The following is a 19,125-nucleotide window of genomic DNA, read 5'->3' on the forward strand; positions in this document are numbered from 1 at the left end:
ATTTTGGTGTCATTCCCCTCCCATCTTCCTGCTGACACATTTTCTTTCTGGCCTTAATCCAAGTTCTTACTGCAATCAATAAACATAAGAGAGTGGGCTCTGACTCTCCCCGACCTCCTGCCAAATGAGTCAGGGAACAATTACAACTGAGCACACGGGGACGTCGTAGGGCAGTGGCAGCTGTGATCTGGGCAGGGGTCTGGCAGAGGAAAGCTTATTCCTGGGTCCTCAAAGCCCATCGCTATGAAATCTGGACCTTAGAACACCGTTTTGCTCTGCAGGGAGACAGAGAGTCCCCACTCAAGACAGAAGTTATCTTGTTTGGCTCTAAACCCACTGGATGGATCTTTATTCTTTTTCAACTGGTTAAAGAGGGGGTCCAGAATGGCAGAGCAACAGCTACTATTAGGACCAAAAAGAAGCATAAGTAACCTCTCTAATGATTAGCTTGTAACAGGTTGAAAGTGACTGTAGAGGCTTTCAAGCGGTCCTCTGTGGAGCTCTTGGTCTTCCAATGAGCTCCTTTAAGATACCAGGGGTAAGTATGACCAGACCTTCCCCCAGGGCAAATCCACTGGTCAGTTTTGTGCGTTGAGGTCCTGCGTAAGACTTCATCTCAAGGCATACAGGCATACTCAATATCAGGCTCTAGAAAAACCAACCAAATAAGTTTACAGATCACCCAACGTGAAAGGGCCAAGAGAATATAAGAGAAACAGACGCTAAAGAAACATTTGGGCAACCCAGCCTACACGATCAGAGGACAGAAACTGCTAAGATCAGGATAGAAATAACAGAGGAAAATGCTTCTCCTCTAGAGGAAGATCTGAGCTTCAAAAGTGACTGGACACGGTGTTTGAGGCAGGTTTAATATAGTCTGGAATATATAACATTGACATTTACAATCTTAAAAGATGAGTGCAAAAAAAAAAAAAAAAAAGAATCTTCATCATGCAAACCAAAGAATATCGAATTGCCCACAAAGGCATAAACTCAGTTTGGTTGTGGCCTTTGCTTCCACAGTATGAAGCCAGAAGGTAATGGAATGACTTCTCTGAGAGCTCTGAAGAGAAATATGTGCCTCTAGCCAGCTTCGCCCACTCAACTTCCTGCGCCTGTCATAAGGTCACCGCCTGATATCATGAGCTCTGCAAGGACTCAGGTAATACATCACGCACGGACACTCCCTGAGCAACGCTGTTTGGAAACACTGGCTCCAAAACAATGCAAGATGGATCAGAACGTTTAAGAACTCAAGACTGAGGAAGTCACAGCTGGAAAGGAGGACAGGGATACTATTAATGCTAGTTAAGAGTTACCATGATTTTCAAATGCACGTATAGCCCAAGTACTAAAGTAAAATATGCATATATATACTTGTATAGCATCTTATTTAGTTATCAAAATATGTGCCGTTTATTTTATAAACAATGTCTCCGTTATCTCAGTAGTAGCATTATCCCCATTGCATAGATGAGAAAACCAAGGGAACCTCAAGTAACTTGTCCAGATAAACTTGTGAGTAAAGAGTAGAACTGCAATTCCACAGTGGAACCCAAGGAGTTCCTCAGGTTCCCTCGATTTATTTTTTAATAGCTTTATTCTTTGTATTATCATCAGTGTTTTCGAGTTACACTAAATGGAACAGGTATTATTTTTTGAAATAGAACAGCAGTACTTTTTGTTTTCCAATTAAAATAGATCCAAAGACACAGACCCAGTGGCTCCAAAATGCTAAAAGGAAAAGGTGGCTAAGGGCATGTCAGGACGACGTCCCGCGTGAAGAAAGGTGAGACGAACATCAAACTGTACTGAATTCAGTATTTTAAAAGCACACGAAGCAGATCCAGCGACCCCGTGTTTACAGAAGGAGCCCTCCAGAGCAATCGTGCAATAGCGGTGACGTTATGCCCCAAGCGAGCTGTATCTAATATGTAAAGACTAGAACTCACTGGTGGAAACAGGAACGGCCTTGTCTGAAGTAAGTGGAATGGGAAGTCTTCACATAGAATAATCAATCTAGAACAAGTAACCCCGAAAATAAAGTCCAGAAAGATTTGCGCTTCCACCTGCATCACGACTGCCCATCCCCCTTCCCGGCCCCGCACCTGAGCTGACCGGGAGGGTGGGTACCCAGGCACGTGGCACGACCTCACCTGGGATGTTGTGGATGGTGATGGCCAAGATGAGCAGCGCGATTCTCCTCCAGCTGCTGCTATCGGGCACGGCCAGGTTCCCCTGAGAGGGCCCATGGGCCTCCGGGACCTCGGGAAGATCCGTGGCCATCGCCTTCTTCCTCTGATACACCTCGCCGTTCTCACTCTTGTCTGAGCAGAAACAGAAGGACAAGACGAGAGAGTCCTTTGAAAATGAGCGCACTGGTACTTGGCCAAGCAGCAGCAGGGGGAGGTTACTTCCTAACTTCCTAATGGTCTCCTATTCTTCTGTTTGTTCCTTCCCTTTTTCGTTCATTCATTCATTCAGCACACATTCACTGAATGGATGTTCAGTACCCAACGTACAGATATTAAAAAGCGTAAAAGAAGATGAAAATGGGGTACGTTAGTACGGCCTACCTAAGAGAAGCAATACTGAGTAGTGATCAGAAGCACCGATTCTGGAAACAGACTGCCTGCTCACTTACCAACTCGTCCACTTACCAGCCGTGCGGTGCTGATTAACCTCGGTGTGCCTTAGTTTCCCGATTCATAAAATGGGGGAATGGTACCTACCCCACAGGGGTTTTGCAAGGACCAAAGGAGAGACTGATGAAAGTGCCTGGATGTACTAAGTAAGTGCTGTCTGTGTGGAGTGTGGCTGTTGTCACATGTCCCTCTCTCCCACAGCTCTATAAAATTATATCTCATGTGACCCGGCTCTCCTGGTTGCACTGACTCATGGGGAATGGATTCAAATGCCAGGCTCAGCCAATCAGATTCTCTCCCCGGGGATGAGGGACTGGAATGGGGAGGGACCCCGTGCCTCAAGTGTGGGTCCTGAATGCAAACGGTCATGCGATGGACGGGCAGCCACGCACAATGCACCACGCAGGAATGGGACGAGGAAGCAGCTTGACACACAGACAGAAGGAAGCAGATACAGACAAGTAGAGACGGGAAACCAGGCGGCCAGAGAGAGACAGACAGACAGACAGATGGCAGCCTGGGTGCCGTATGACATCCTGACCCTCATGGGCTGACTGCACTACCCAGCCCTTGAGTTTCACGAACGAACCCTCCTTTTAAAGATTCCCTTTTGGGTATATATTTGAAGGGTGTGTCACTTCTTAGGGCCAGATGGTCCCAAATACCTAAGGTCTCCTGGGTTCTTTGTTTATTCCTAGTGGAGGCAAAATGTTTGGATCTGAAATACAGTACAAAGGTGAGACGGGGCATCGGGACTGCGGTTCACAGCACAGATGGGCTGTGGGAGAGGCTTCCAGAGGTGGCGGGGCTCAAGTAGACCTTACAAACACATGGTGGTCTGAGTGGAAAGAAGGGTCTTTCTGTCATGAATGAGCATGACATGCAAAGCATAACTCAGACATCACGGTCAGGGTACCAGAACACGTCTTTAGGAGACCCACCACACAGCCCAGTTGTGGCTCTCTGTCCCAGGAGGTTTACTGGTGGCCCTTTCACTCTCGGAAGTATCCTGGTTTGGAGGATAAATTATGTGGCTCCCAGGCTGGAGGAAACAGCCAAAACTTGATGGATATTCCACTCTGCTGTGGGACATCCTCGCTGAAATCAGCTTGAAGGGTAGGAGGCAAGTCTCTGTGGTCGTCCTACCTCCCTTCTCTATTTACATATGTTCCACTCGTGAAAGAACTCTCACTTCTAAGCTGAAAGCTGCAGAAAAATTTTCCCCAAATCAAATTAAGAAACAAGGGGCAACTTCGGGGATTCCTTTATCCCTGACCACGGGCGTCTGGCCAGCCTCTCCTCACTCCTGGCTGGAATGTTAAGGCGCGGGCCGTTTATCCCACCCTCTCGGGGGCTCTATAAACTTGACCGGATCTTTGATTCCTTTTTCAGATGAACCCGCCTAAGTGGAATGCTGTTTTATATTTCAAAAACAGGAGACGACAAAACACACTTCTTTTGAAACTCGTTTTGTGTTTGCTCACTCAAATCGAGAGAAGAGTAAGAAAATGCCAGCGGGCGAGTGGACTCACTCTTCCCCACATCCCATTCGGTTGTCTCTCTGGAAGAGTTGACTCCATTCCATTAGGGAGAAGGGGCCTTTTATTGGTCCTCTGACGCTTGGCCCTGCCAGCCCTCCCATGTCAGCAACCACAACTCACAAAACTGGCTTCTGGAGAACTGCCCCTGTCGAAGAGTAACTCCTCCAGACGAGATGTGCACGAGGCAAAGCTAAGTACCCACTGTGCGATATCTGCTGTGTGTGTGTGTGTGTGTGTGTTAGCACAGGGTTGCTGTTCGGTGCCATCTTTCTTGCCTCAGGTATCAGACAGCCTTCGTGTAAATTTGCACACGTGTGTGAGTACTCGGCATATACGGGGGGAGAATGTTTTTGTACATTTTAAGTTGCTGACATCTAACAACTCAGGCTGCAGAGGTTGTTAGGGAAATTCAACTAAACCCCTGGGATTTCAAGCCCATGAAGATGCGGGCAGAACTGGCCAGAATGCTGTGCAGGAACCAAGCCATGCCTGGCAGAGGGCACACAGCTGTCCCTGGACCAGCCAGAGAGCCCTGCTGACTCCTTGGGCCCCCCTCTGAGAGCACGGGCCAAACTAGACGCTCTCCAGTGGGAGCTGACAGGGCCCAAAACAACAACAACAAAACGACCCCTCCCGTGGTCCCCCACGACTCTTCCCTTTAGAATTTTATAATTTAAGAGATGACAGACAGGGGAGAAAGGTCTTTCTGTCAATAAATTCCTGTAAATCTAAGGGGCAGAGCGACGCCGTCTCTAACAAGCACTGAAAGCTGCATTTCTTTTTGTCCTTATCACCAAAGGACTGGACTCTGCATTTCTTGCAAATAATGCAGCGAGAGTGGAAGAGACGAGAGTACTGTTAGCACTTTCCGGCTCCGTACATGGGTTTGATGGGAGCACCAAGGAGCTTATGGGGTCAGGAACTGAGGTCAAGATGCACGCCTCCCCCTGGGGTCCCAGTAGGTGATGACTGATGTGCCTTCTCAGAATGGGAAATGGGAGGGTGTGAACGCCTGATGTACTCATCAAAGTTAAATAAGCCACCAGTCATGAGTCTGCAGCAAGGAAAATTAGTCCAAATAAATCATGACAGAGAATGTGGAAGTCGTCCTGAGCAAGGACTCTTCCTGCTGTCTCTCCTGCTAAGGCCGGTTTAACCATCTCACGCCATCAAGGAAAATGTTCTGGCCGTGAGCAAAGGATGGCCGCTTCACGGAGGCGACCCCCACGCCTGGTGTGGGGTGCAGGAGTGTGCCCGAGTGCCCAGAACCCAGGAGGTTTCCTGAAAGAGGGAAGGTTTGGGAACTTCTGAAGTACGACTGGGCAAAGAGGAAGGACATTTAGGAATGGATCAGCTGATGTAAAGTTCAGAAATGGAAAGCGACATCAGTGATACTTACCTTCAGAATCCTCAATCCTTACAAAAGCCCTGTGAAGTAGAGATCATTCCCTTTAAGAGATGAGGAACTTGAAGAGCAGAGAGGTGGATGGAGTAACTGCCCCAGTTGTGCCCCAAGTCACAACATCCTCCAGGAGAGCTCAGGAGTCAGGCCAAGGTACTTTGCCTCCAGAAGCCACCTCTTAACCAGGCCCCGGGGTTAACTAGGAGGGGTAAAGTGTTGACCTGCTCCTTTGCTCGCCAAAAAGGACAGCGGGAGCAGTCACAGCAGCGACATTTAGGGGCTTGAAATCCCAAAGGTTTAGTTCAGACATGGCTAGGTGGCAGCAGGGGTCCAGTGAGCTGGCCCTGAGTGACATCAGAGGCAGAAAAGACTCAGGGGAAATCTCGTACCATCATTCGCACTCAGACAAACCTAAAAACGTCATGAAAACCGTCTTTTTCAACCCATTAGGCCTACTGTTTCTAAGTGTAGAGCAGCTGCAAGTAGGAAATACTTAGCAATACCAAGCATGCACACCGTGTTTACAATTCTTTCCGGAAGGAAGAAAGGGACCCCTTCAAAGTGGATCATCATGTAAAAGCTGTTGTAAAATGTAAACTCAGGCATCTAAGAACACTCACGAAGAGGGACCCACTGCTGGGCCTCAGCCTGTCGTCCCCCCACTTCCTCTCTGCCAGAGGAGAACCACGTTACTGCCTTTGAGAATGAAGACCACAGTGGGACAGAGGGACCAATCCAAGGCTCACCTTTCCCACTGAATCATGGGGCGACCTTACGTGACACATCTGTTTCCTGGTTTCCTCTCTCTCCCAAACAAGGGACATGATACTTGTCGTAGCACATTGTATCAGAGACAAAGCAGCCAGGAATCCAGCAGACACAAGCCAGGGGGCCATAAGTGAACCCTACTGCCTAGGGAAACCCCCTCCCCAGGGTATGACTTCCTCCCCTGTGAAGGGAAAGGCCTGGAAGTCTCAGCAGCTCTAAACCATGTTGGGTCAGGAACTGCTTTCAAAAGTGTGGTGGAAGCTGTGATCTTCTCTCCAGCAACAAACAAACAAACAAATACACTAACAGATGATTTTAAAATAATTTGTGACTCTTTATGGATTCAAGGACCTCACACTGAGAACATCTTCCTGGATAAATGCCACACCAACCTTTCTGTTCATGACCCATGCACCCAGTCCCACCAGAAACATGGCAGGTTTTCTGTCCCTGTGATGATGTGACTAAATCTAACAGGCCCCAGGATGGAAACGTGGGCCTCCAGTGAATACGGCAATACTAATGAACAGGTCATCAGCCACGAGAGCTTTAGAAACATCCCCAAGACATCACTGGAGATGATTTGGTTGAACAGGCAAATCCTCATCGGTTAAGGGCAGAAAACTCCAAATCCCAGGAAAAATGCTTCTTACAAAAGATAAAATGAGTAGTCAGTGATGTATATCAGAATCAGAATAATGTGGGGGAAGAAATTCAGTCATCCACGAGTGTGGCAGTGCTTGCTAAGAATTCCGTTCAGTTTCTTTCATCATTTATGAATCAGCATGCGTCCCTTTACATCATGTATGCTGAATTTGAACATGAAATAATTATTCAACATGGGTTAGCGTCAATATTGGCACATGAAGAAACCAAAGCCCATGGAGGTCCTTCTTGACAGTCACTTGGAAATTTAAGGAAGAGCCAGAGTGGTTCTCCCAGTCTCAGCAGAAGATCCCTCAGCTCAGACACATTCAGAACTAAAGCCTACGACTGTCTATAAACCTATCCACAAGTCTTTCTGTTTCCCTTTTGTAAAGCTGTAAATATGACCGCATTCAAGACCATTTCCCAAAGAGAAAAAAATCCCAGGATCCCTCACACAATGACTGTCATTTGTCCCTACCCTTGTTCAGTTCATGCACATTGATGCTTTGAAGATTAGCCATCAATGCAAATGGTGACAAGAACAGCTGCTGGGTCTCATTGGCTGCCATAGGATGGTGGCTCTGTCAACCGTGGGATCATGGCTTTGTCAACTGTGAGATCGTAGCTCTGTCAACCATGGGATTGTGGGTCTGACAACTGTGGGATCGTGGCTCTGTCAACCGTGGGATCGTGGCTCTGTCAACCGTGGGATCGTGGCTCTGTCAACCGTGGGATCGTGGCTCTGTCAACCGTGGGATCGTGGCTCTGTCAACCGTGGGATCGTGGCTCTAACAACTGTGGGATCGTGGCTCTGTCAACCGTGGGATCGTGGCTCTGTCAATCATTAGCCATAAGGCTTCAGGCAAATGCTGCCTCTATGCCTCAATGGCTTTCTGGTAAACTGGGTTTAATAATCATACCTACTTAGTAAGGTTATTATGAGAAACAAAATATATGTAAAGCACTTGGCACAGTGTCTGGCACATGAAAAGCACAATTAATGTTAGCTATTACTATTGACTAAACATTTTAATGTACAGTTTCACATTCTACCTATTTCATTAAAACTACAGAAATATTCTCTAGATTTCTTAGCCTTTGTAACTCTAGTTTTTAATGAAGGCATGCTGCTTATTTCTAAGCCTGTCGTTTGTGAAACTGTTTCCTTTTTACACAAGTTTGGGCAACTCTTCCAGATGCTAATAGACGCAGCGCCTCTCCTTTGCCACATGGGGGCACACTCTTTCTGCTCCCTCCCACCGAGAATGGGCATCCACTCAGGGAAAGTTCCAGTCTTGACTTCCTGTACGAATTCTTTGTTTTACGGCTTCACAATTTGTATACAGCATGGGAACGTGTGAAAGGGGCTGATCTACCCCGGGAAACAGCTAAGCACGTGAGGAAACGTTCCCACTGCAGATGGGGAATCCTTGTGCAAAGATCCGTAAATCTTTCATGTGCTTCACTGGAACTAACTGCCCGATTGGTTTCCTAAACCTGAACGACTGTGGTGCTGTGTCACACGTGCATTTTACAAATGCAAATGCAGGTACAGGCATTTGAAAATAAAGAGGACATTCCCTTCCTTTTCCCACGGCTTCCTTTTCCATCTTCCCCTGCTACCTTTTCAAAGTAATTTTGGCTTCAATTTCCCGAAAGAGGAAAGGCATCAGTCAAAAGAGAGCGGAAAAAAAGAAAGAAATCAGTTCTTGGCTTTTGATCTTCTGGGGAGCCAAGGTATGGTGGTTTCAGGGAGAAAAGGGGTTCTCCAGGGGATGGTTTTGACTCTTCCACATTTCTGTATTAACTGCTGTCTGTAGAAGCCACAGGGCACTTGAGATGTGACTTAACTGTCAGGGATTGGGAAAGTGGCAGTGCTGTAGGATGGCAATACAATGCAGTAAGTCGTGAGGCACGAGACACTGGAAAGGGGGAAGGAGAAATGGTGCCTTTCCCGGGAGAAATGCCTTCACATCTCTGAGCCTTAGAAGGCTACCCCCTCACCCAGGAGTGTAATGATCTGCTCCAGAAACCCTCTCAACTGTCAACATATATGCTGCACTGTGAACTTCTGGCATAAAACCAACAGCAGAGCCTTCGTTTAAATTTCATCAATTTAATAAACTTAGTGGTTTAAGGGGTCAAGGCAGGGCTGGCCAGCCATTCAATCCATCTTGCCATGGAGCAAGTGCCCCAGATAAAATACTCCTGCCAGGAACCTCATTTCTGATGATAAAAATATGAATGCATATTCAAGCAGCCTTGGAAAACCTCAACGTGTGCAACAGAAAAAATTTAAATCAAACATAATCGCCTCACCTAAAACAAAGACTACTTAGAGTTTGGTGGCTTTCCTCCCATGCTTTTTCATGGGGTTTTACATAACTGAGATATCATGATGACAGTTATAGACGGCTTTTTGTTCCCACTAAACAATGGAAGCATTTCCCCCATGTGATGAGAAATCCTTACAAACACTTCACACGGTACAAATTATTATTTACATTCTCATACCATTGAGCATTGATTGAGGCTATTTTATTTTCCTGTAAGTATCACTGCAAAACCTTGAACCTATATAAACAATCAGAGATTTGGACAAAGTTCCCAGAAGTTGAACTGTTGATCAGAGAGGACCTTGATGTACCTGCCTAAGGCATTTCCAGAAAGATCATGCCATTTCTTAGACAGCCTGGGTGTTTCTCATTTTAAAATAAATGTATCCACTTACAGGGGGAAATGCTATTTCCCTTCATTTGTGTTTTCTTTGACTACAAATGAAGTTGAACATTTTTCACAGTTTCAGGCATTTTCCCCCCCTCTTTTGTGAAAGGTCCTCTGTCCAAATGAGGCCTCTAAGTAATAAGATAATTGGCTAATTCCTTCCAGGCACAGGTAACTGTCCTGTGACCCACATGTTTGTCAGTGACTAATGAGATCTAACTGGGAGCCGCAGGTATGATTACACGTCAGACGGCTGTATCCACCTGGCCAAGTCGGATTTTCAGCCTCCATTTGTAAACTCCTTCTGGAGAGTCCTCAAAACAGCATAGTACCGTTTTCAAAACGTGCTATCTGCTTTATTTATGCCGCTACCTTGTCTGGTCTCAAGAGCTACTTTTTTCTCTCAATACTGAAACATCAATCTTTTCAAAAGCAGAGGATATTTTTGAGCTTTCTTCCTTGTCTTCCTTCTCCCCCCCTACAACCCTGGGATCTGGCAAGTAACAGCAGTTTTGCGAACAGTACATATAGCAAAAGGAATCTAGTGTGGACAGGACCCTGTCATGCAGGGTGTCATGCGGGGTCTCTGGTCCCACTCCCCATATAAGAATGCAGGACATGGTGAGGCCAAAAAGGAACACCCACGGAGCCATAGATAGGGGAGTCACACCACTATCGTCTCACTGGCAGCTGGGTTGGAGACACAGGAAGCAGGAGCCACACGATCCGCAACCCGCCGTCCACTTCTCTGCCAACCAACCTCACTTGCTAGCTGCAATCCTCCTCTCTGCAATCCGTAATCCACACTCCACCCTTGCTAGCTCAGCCACGGCAGTTATATCAGTGGCTAATGGCTGACCGGTAAAAGCAGATGGCTAACTAGTCACAGCTGACGGCCATCTACTACCTGAGCCAGCACCTTTCCACGTGAGGCCGAGAGCCTGGAAACTGCTCTCTGGGACTCTGTCCCCACAACCCTTTGCTAGAGTTTCTGGATTTAGCAAGTAAAAAAGAAAGGGTGCTCAGTTGTATTTGAATTTCAGATACAACAAACATTCAGATAAAACAAACAGTAGAAGTATGTCGCAAACATCACATGGGATATACTTATTCTAAAAAGTATTCATTGTTCATTTGAAATTTGAATTGAACTGGGTGTCCTGCGCTTTATAGGACAGTCTTACTTGTGCCAGTTTTGGGTCTGAGTCCTGGGTAGAGAGACGTCTGGCAAACTGATAGTACTCTCCTCTGAAAGCAGCTCCACATTCGTCTCCCTGTACAACCTTTCAAGGATGCACTGTGTAGGTCAGGTATAACCCAGGGCAGGAAAAGATCCCGTTAGAGACCAAGGAAGCTTCCCAGGAGGACAACTGAAGTATTTATTATGCTTAGTTACTAACCTTTAGGCAGAAATGCATTTGGAGTCTAAGAAACATGACAATAAACTTATTTACCATCTTTGTGACTGTCATAGGTATCACCATGGATTGTTCTAAAAATCACAAGTTACACGATTATCAGAGGGTCACAGGCTGCCTGGATAAGGGGGATGATTCAATACCATGTCTTTTCAGTCAGTACATATATGAAGTCTGACAATTACGTTCACAAACTTGTTGCAATGATGTTGCTAACCTTTCTTGATGACAGAGGGATGATTCATTATGAATTTGTCCAAATGGACAAACAGTTAACAAAGTTTACTATTTGGAAGTGCTGAAAAGGCTGCATTAAAAAGTTAGATGACCTACTTGTGACCACCAATTCACGGCTCTTGCATCACGACAATGCACCAGCTCACACGACACTGTCTGTGAGGGAGTTTTTAGCCAGTAAACAAATCACTACTGGAACACCCTCCCTACTCACCTTATCTGGCCCCCAATGGCTTCTTTCTTTACCCAAAGATAAAGGAAATATTGAAAGGAAGACATGTTGATGGCATTCAGGACATTAAGGGCAATACGACAAAAGCTCTGATGGCCATTCCAGAAAAAGAGTTCCAAAACTGCTTTGAAGGGTGGCCTAGGCGCTGGCGTGGGGAGCTTCCCAAGGGGAGTACTTCGAAGGGGACCGTAGTGATATTCAGTAATGACGTATATAGCATTTTTTCTAGGGTGAGTTCACGAACTTAATTGTCCGACCTCGTATATTCTCCAGGCACTGAAAGTAAGCCACGCCTTACCTTTGGTGCTTACGAATAAGCAATTGCTTAGTGACAACAGAGACACAAATAGATCTGCATAATTGGTAAAAATGAAATGTACAGCACAAGAAGAGATGGGTTCGCTATTAGCTAAAGATTTCTCATCCATGAAGCAAACCACCCACTAAAACGGTGCTCATTCCAAATATCTAAGTAAGGGAATAATTTCTACTCTGTCAACAGAGCCCAAATTTCCAGTAAGATTAAAACGTCCACGTACCAGGTCAGGTTTTCTACTTTAAAGGCACAAACAACCATTTTATCAACATGAGCTCATTCCTGATTAACTGATTGTGGTCTAAAAATAAATCCTGGGTGGGCTCCAAAGCCCTCTCTGTAGTTCTTAGCTCACCCCGCATGTGTGTGTTCAATGCAAACACCACAGTGGGAAAGAGACGTCGTATCTTTTGGTGGGGGGGGGAGGTCCACCAGCAAAAGATGACATTTGCTTCAAGAGTCCAGCACACATTAGAGAAAGGGCATTTTGGAGAACACTAATGGTATAAGAACTTTGCAAAGGATTCACAACCATCATTTCTTTACATCAAATAAAAACCACCTTTTGCTTTAGAGAACATGGGCCATAATACAGAAATGCAACCAGCAGTAACATAATGGAGAGAAAAATAAATTCCCCCAAACCAAGGCATTCTCGCATCTTCCCTAATCTATACAGGGTCTATGTGTGCTCTAAGTCTGTTTATTATTAAGTCCCTCTCTCTATTTATACTTCCTGTTTCCTCTCTTGTCCGAGAAGTTACCAGGAATCAAAACAGAACAGCATGAAAACTCTTGGCTGCTCCAGTCACGAGAGCACACATAGTCTCAACATTAACACATAGCATTACGTTCTACAAACGACAACAGGGAAACAAAATCCTTCCTTTGTCAAGGGCTACACAACAAAGGAAAATGTGATGCTGAAAAGGTTTACGTGAGATTACAATTCCATAAACATTGCTTGGTTTCTGGATTTCCTTCTTTTGGGGTATGCAAACAACTGATGCTCGAACACAGACAGTTGGTGGAGATAACAACAAAAAAGAAGATCAGCGCATGCATGAAGGTGTAGGCTTTGCTTTTTGTCTTTGTTACCAGGAGGTAGGAGAACTGCAACTGAAGAGTCTCGGTCCATGTCCAGCTTCAATAGGAGAGTTTATCCAGCACATTCCCAAGATGGGCAACAGAAACCGACACCTTCTTCAGAAGGTTCTGGGGACCCAGGAGGCCACAGAACCCATCCCAGAACTCAGACAGGGTCAAGGGAGAACAGGACTTCCTGCTCCACCAACAAAATGCTACCATATCCCCCTTTGGGCAGCACCTCTATCTTCAGTGCCAGACACCAATGCCCCAGTGCAGGTCACTGACACTGAATGCTGGCCCCTCCTACTGGAACCAGTGCCCCCTTTGCTATCAGGTCCATCTCACCGATCAGGTCATGGTCACCTGTAGCTGCGAGAGGCTGGAAGTCCAACCTCTATCCTGAAAAGCAGGCTCTGCCTTCCGCCAAGACATCCAAGGTGGGGTGAAGGGTGAGTCCCAAACACTGTCAAGGGATTCAGGAGCTAAGCAGCTAGAGAGGGAGAAGGAGGGAGAGAGAGAAGGAAAGCGCAGGGGAAAGCGGCCATGGGGAAGCTTTGTTCATGTCGTCAGACATGCCTGCCTTTGCTGTACTACTCTGCATTAAATATGCCCCAGATTTTCCTCTCCCTTTAGAAAGACACAACTAAGTGCAAGAAATCCATGGCATAGAATTCTCAGGTCAACTCTATCTTCAGTTTTCGGCATGCAGCCCTAGGAAAGTCCCAACCTCTAAAGGTCTGGCTTCTTTCGACTGGAAATGAGCTGAATCAGGCAGACTTCAGGGCCTCTTCCAGTGCTAACATTCTATGATTCCAGAGACAGCCTTGGACACAGCTGGCCCAAATGGTCACTCGTCCCCGGTGAGTAGGAAAGACTGGCTGTTTCCAGGGCCAGTGTTTACAGAACTCCATTCTACCTTGAGAGCGAGCCCAAGATGAACTCCAGAGACAACACTTCCCAACTGTTCACAGAATAAGGAACGTCCTCTAAAGGAGGAGTAAATTCATTTTCCCACAGGAATCAACATCTCTTTGTGCCCCCAAATAAAAGGCATTATTCCCTTTTAAAATTATTAAAATAATATCTGACAAAATAGAAATGTGCATGCATTATAGGAAATACAGAAAATATTGCTAAGCACCAAGAAAAACTAAAAATCATTCACCACCCAGAGGTGACGGTGTTTAAAAAATCCTGACAATCTTTTTTTATATTTATACTGTACATGTAGAGATGAACACACACACTCACACACACACACAATTTTTCAATTGGCTCACACTGTTTTGAAACATGACTTTAAATGACACCATCCGCATCATGATATATTCCCCAGATCAATGGTTCTCTACCTAATTTCCTTGAGCTAATAGAGCTGAAGATGTGCAAATGCAGAATTACCAGCAGCCAAACAGAACTAAGAAGACACACTCAAGATTTTTTTCCTGTTAGGAGAAAAGATATGTTTATTGTCCAAACCATGTCCAGGTCAGGCATCACCAGTTCCCTTCCAGGCCTCTAGTGAGCTCTGGTGTTTAGAATAATAAAAGCTAGCTGGACAGGAATAATACATCACCACTTAAAAATTGGCCAAATATTGTTTGAACTCAAAAGGGCCAATATTTCTTGCTCTAAGAATTCCGTGATGTAAATGTTATTTTGGGGAGTGGTTTCTGAGCCTTGCCTTCTGCAAGCCCCATGGAAACGCTGTATTGGCAAGGACCTGCATATGGGGTAGGGTGTCTTTTTGCAGCCTAATTTTCCATGATAGCATAGTATTTAACGGTTTTCCAGTGTATCATTTATTTGTCAGTTTGATGGTCTACCAGTTTGACGCATCTATAAACACCATGAGAAAAGGGCCTGAGTCTGTCTTGCTCACAATCCTACCTACAGCGCCCCGTACAGTGCCTGGCACAGAAGAGGTACTTGAATATTTATGGAACGAATAACGGAAGGTAATGGATGTTCTTGCCCAGAAAAATGCCCACACGCATCCACGCAGAATGCTTTGCAAGGAGCTTTGGTCGTCTTTAAGGTTAAGAAGCTCATTCCAAAATATCCCATCTACTGACAGACTAACATTTGTGTATGCAAATGCCTATCGTTTGGACACACAGATCAGGGTCAGCAAACATTTCTGTGACTGTCCAGATAACAAATAGTTTAGGCTTCGCGGTCATTCCCTCACGGTCCATCCCTACTCAACTCTGCCACTGCAGCAGAAAGGGAGCGGGACACAAGATGGAAATGAGCTGGCCTGTCTGAATTCCAATAAAACTTTAGTTACCAAAACAGGTATTGGGGCAGATTTGGCCTGCAGGTTGTACTTTGCGCTCACTATGGTTTGCCTCTTCATGGCCGAGTGAGAACAGGAAGAGGTTTTAGGGAGAATACGCCGGCTTTAGGAGCCTCACTATCAGGAAAGTCTCCTGAAAGGGCTAGATGGGTGCTTCTAAAACCTGGCCTCACGTCGGAATCTTACCTGAGGAATTAAAAACATCCAGACACCCAGCCTCAGCCATAGACCTATCGGACCGGGATCTCTGGCGGCAGCGTGGGAGGTGGGAGGGTGGAGCCTACCAACTGGCTTTTGCAAAAGGCTCTGGGGTGGAGCTGGTGCAGCGGGTCCTCCAGCTGGTGAATGAGAACCACTGGGTCACGTAGCATCAGGGTCTCACCCAGCAGCGGCTCTGAGGCTGCCCCCTTTCATGCCCATGCTACCAGACACCCTTCCAAGATCATCCTCGTTGGAGCACCTGTGACCTCCAGACACCAGGAACGTCTCAACTCTTCAGCCACCTTGTATTTTCCAAGCTTTGCCCAGTCCTGGCCTCTGCAAGAACCCTGTAATTCCAAAGTAATTAGCACACTTTGGGTGACTGACTGTAAGCTCTGCAGGCTTTGCCCCAGGCTACAGAACAAAATAGACACCTGAGGGCAAAGAGAACTTGAACTTGGCCTTCAGGCCTAGACTCGAGTCCATCTTCTCACCCAATGCTTCTGCCCATGTACGAGGTCGGACAATTAAGTTCACAAACTCATCATAGAAAAAGTGCTCCATACCTCATTGCTGAATATCACTATGGTCACTTTTGAAGTTCTCCCCTTTGGAAGCTGTGCACTAACGCCAGCACCTAGTCCACCCTTCAAAGCAATTTTGGAACTCTTTTTCTGGACTGGCCATCAGAGCTGTTGTCATATTCCCCTTGATTACCTGAATATTATCAAAATGTCTTCCTTTCAATATTTCCTTTATCCTTGGGTAAAGAAAGAAGCAATTGGGGGCCAGATCAGGTGAGAAGGGAGGGTGTTCCCATACAGTTATTTGTTTACTGGCTAAAAACTCCCTCACAGACAGTGCCGTGTGAGCTGGTGCACTGTCGTGATGCAAGAGCCATGAATTGTTGGCGAAAAATTCAGGTCGTCTAACTTTTTCACGTAGCCTTTTCAGCACTTCCAAACAGCAAACTTGGTGAACTGTTTGTCCAGTTGGTACAAATTCATAATGAATGATCCCTCTGATACCAAAAAAAGGTTAGCAACATCGGTGCAACAAGTTCGGGAACTTAATTGTCCGGCCTCGTAAATCTCCAGTTCCTTACAATGGTCTCCTGGCCAGGAGTTCTGTCCAGGTGAACCCCTCAGCCCCCAAAGCAGCCAATCTTCTTGACTGGCCAGTCCTAGGCCTTGGTCACCCATGTTTCAACTCAGTCCAAAAGCCTATCTAGAGAAGAGCAGGTTCAGGAAGGGAGGAACCCAGGGGAGCCTGTGAAGAGGCAGTGTGTGCACGTGGGCACAGGTGCCCCCTTTCCCACAAGGGAAGCCCTGCCTGACCGAAACTGAAGGCTCCAAGACACTGACCACAATCAAGAAAATCACATGAAGAACAACAAGGGCCTAGCTGGGGCTGCGACCGGTAGTTGGGTTGTACGTCAATGGAGGAGCAAATAGCACAGCATTCCCCAAGGGTAAGTGTCCCTTTTCTGGGGGAGAGGATGGAGCTCATCACAAAGTATATTCTGCCACAGAGAACCTGCAACGGGCACACGCATCTGTCTTCTCTGAGATAGAGAAGAACCCCGTGTTAGCATTGCCCACAAAGCTAGAGGTGAGGCCACCTCAGTGCTCTAATGGACATTCATGGGCCAGGTGGGCTCACTGCCAATCACCGTGGGCCAATAAGCACAGCACCATGAGCTCATCACTGAGATGCAAATAAGTTACTCATTATGTAAATGCAGCTAAATGTCACCTCTAAAAGTTTGTTTTCTTAATTAGCTAAATATTTCCCCAGCAATAATATGTTGGTGCTGTTAATGTGTTCAGGAAACGTTAATGTGTTTTAGACAGAGAGCAAAGGTAACCTTCAGCACAGCCACCCACTCTACAAGGAAAACCAACTATGAGAATGGGGTCCCAACAGATCAAGGAAACCACTCTCCCAACCTGGGTGTTCTCCATGAGAAAGGACACGAGTCACATCACACAGTATTCCGGCAAACGTCTGCCCAGGTTTGACTGGGGGGTGGGGAGTTGACACGGGAAGTTGATAGGCCGGCATTATCAGAGAGGCACGAGGGTAGAAATCCCAGCCAGATCAGACACCAATTTGCCAGTTGCCACCACCTCCCCACGCCAAGTCAGCAAACGTGATTTGGACTCCAAGCCACCTGTTTCCCTCACCAGGATTAATGGGGAAGAAAGTTACAGCAGCTGTGAGTCCCGAAGTTTTCTTTTTACTCACCTTTTCAGCCTATACATGGCGTGTGTGTGTGCGCGCGCGTGAGACAGAGGGGAAAGGGAAAGAGAGAGAATATGCACATATGTGTCACATGCTGATGATGACCAATTTATTTGATGTGAAGCACTGGTTGAATCCCTTCTGGGGACTGTCAATCAAAGCAAAGGATGGGCGGTGGCTGTGGGCGGGCAGGGGCAGGGCAGACACAGCCAAAGTTGCTGGCATGCTGGCTGAAGGCGTCCAGCCCTCCAGTGAGCACAAACCAGGGAGACAAGGGAAGGTCCACGGCAGGCTCTCTGGCACTTTCCCCTTTTCTCAGCAGGAAAGAGTGGCTGTGGGGGATAAGAACCTGGGTTCACTCACTGTAAAGCAGCTGTTTCCCCATCCACCTGACCATTTCCTGATTATGCATCTTTGGGGATGTCACTTGATACCCCTGTGCCTCAGTTTCCCGGTTTACCAAACAGGGATGATAATATTACCCACCCTACAGGGCTCTTGTGAGGAGCAGATGAGAGTGGGGGCAGAGCCTCCCTGGCTGGCACATATCAAGCACAACACAAACCGGGTTTCGGCAGTTCCCACAAAGAACTCGCATTACATTTATAAAAATATAAAGGAAAGGCTAATGGCATACTTAGTACACCTAATCCATTCTTGACTTAAATCCAAAAGGGCAACAGGCCCTTAGTGAAGAAGAAAATAAATCAGTTCATAAGGGGATTTGGTAAGAAATTTCAAGTACCATCAAATCCCCATTCTCCATATCTGCAGAGCAGAACTCAGATATAAAGCGAAGGTTTTTTAAGATTCCACAATCATGTTGACATTTTCAACTTTTCAGAGAGGATGACCTGCTGTTAAAGATAATAGACTTCCTGCCAATAAAAGGAGAGGGCAAGTACCCTGCAAGACCTTCTATTTTACTTTGGAATACAAAGCAGCTTTCCTTTTCTTTCTTTCCTTTTCTTTCACTAGTTGATTTACTTATCTAATGTAGCTTATTCCGGCTAACATTAGTACCAGTTTGCACTTCCTAAAAAAAATGTCACAACCAGGGAGATGGGGACAAAGTAGGTCACTAGCATCTGAGAAGGGTGCTGGTGGTTGCTTATCATCCAGAGGAAATGATGATAGGTAGACAGACGGACGGATGGATGGTATCTGCACATACATATGCATACACCAGCTATATATTATTTGTATTATAAATCTGATGCTATTTCATTAAGCTCTTATGTTCCCATTTTCGGATTTAATATTTTCAAACATTGTGTGTATGTATACATACTAAGTTGGTGCAAAAGTAATTGTGTTTAAAAGGTTAAATTGCAAAAATCGCAATTACTTTTGCACCAACC

General features: G+C 46.1%; 1 protein-coding gene across 8 annotated transcripts in view; it reads right to left on the bottom strand.

Annotated features, from left to right (window-relative positions):
• The window catches only part of SLC39A11 (solute carrier family 39 member 11), a 299,558-nt gene that overhangs the window by 121,993 nt on the left and 158,440 nt on the right, over positions 1-19,125 (bottom strand). For 6 of the 8 annotated variants that reach the window (XM_081029061.1, XM_081029063.1, XM_081029065.1 and 3 more), the window contains one exon: positions 2,157-2,327. The exons of the other annotated variants lie outside the window; for them this stretch is intronic. In XM_081029061.1, coding sequence (XP_080885187.1) covers positions 2,157-2,327 — 171 coding nt within the window. The remainder of the gene's footprint in view (positions 1-2,156; positions 2,328-19,125) is intronic. 8 annotated transcript variants of the gene reach the window in all.

Source organism: Rhinolophus hipposideros (genome assembly GCF_964194185.1).
Source record: "Rhinolophus hipposideros genome assembly, chromosome: 20".
In the NCBI taxonomy this organism is placed as follows: domain Eukaryota; kingdom Metazoa; phylum Chordata; class Mammalia; order Chiroptera; family Rhinolophidae; genus Rhinolophus; species Rhinolophus hipposideros.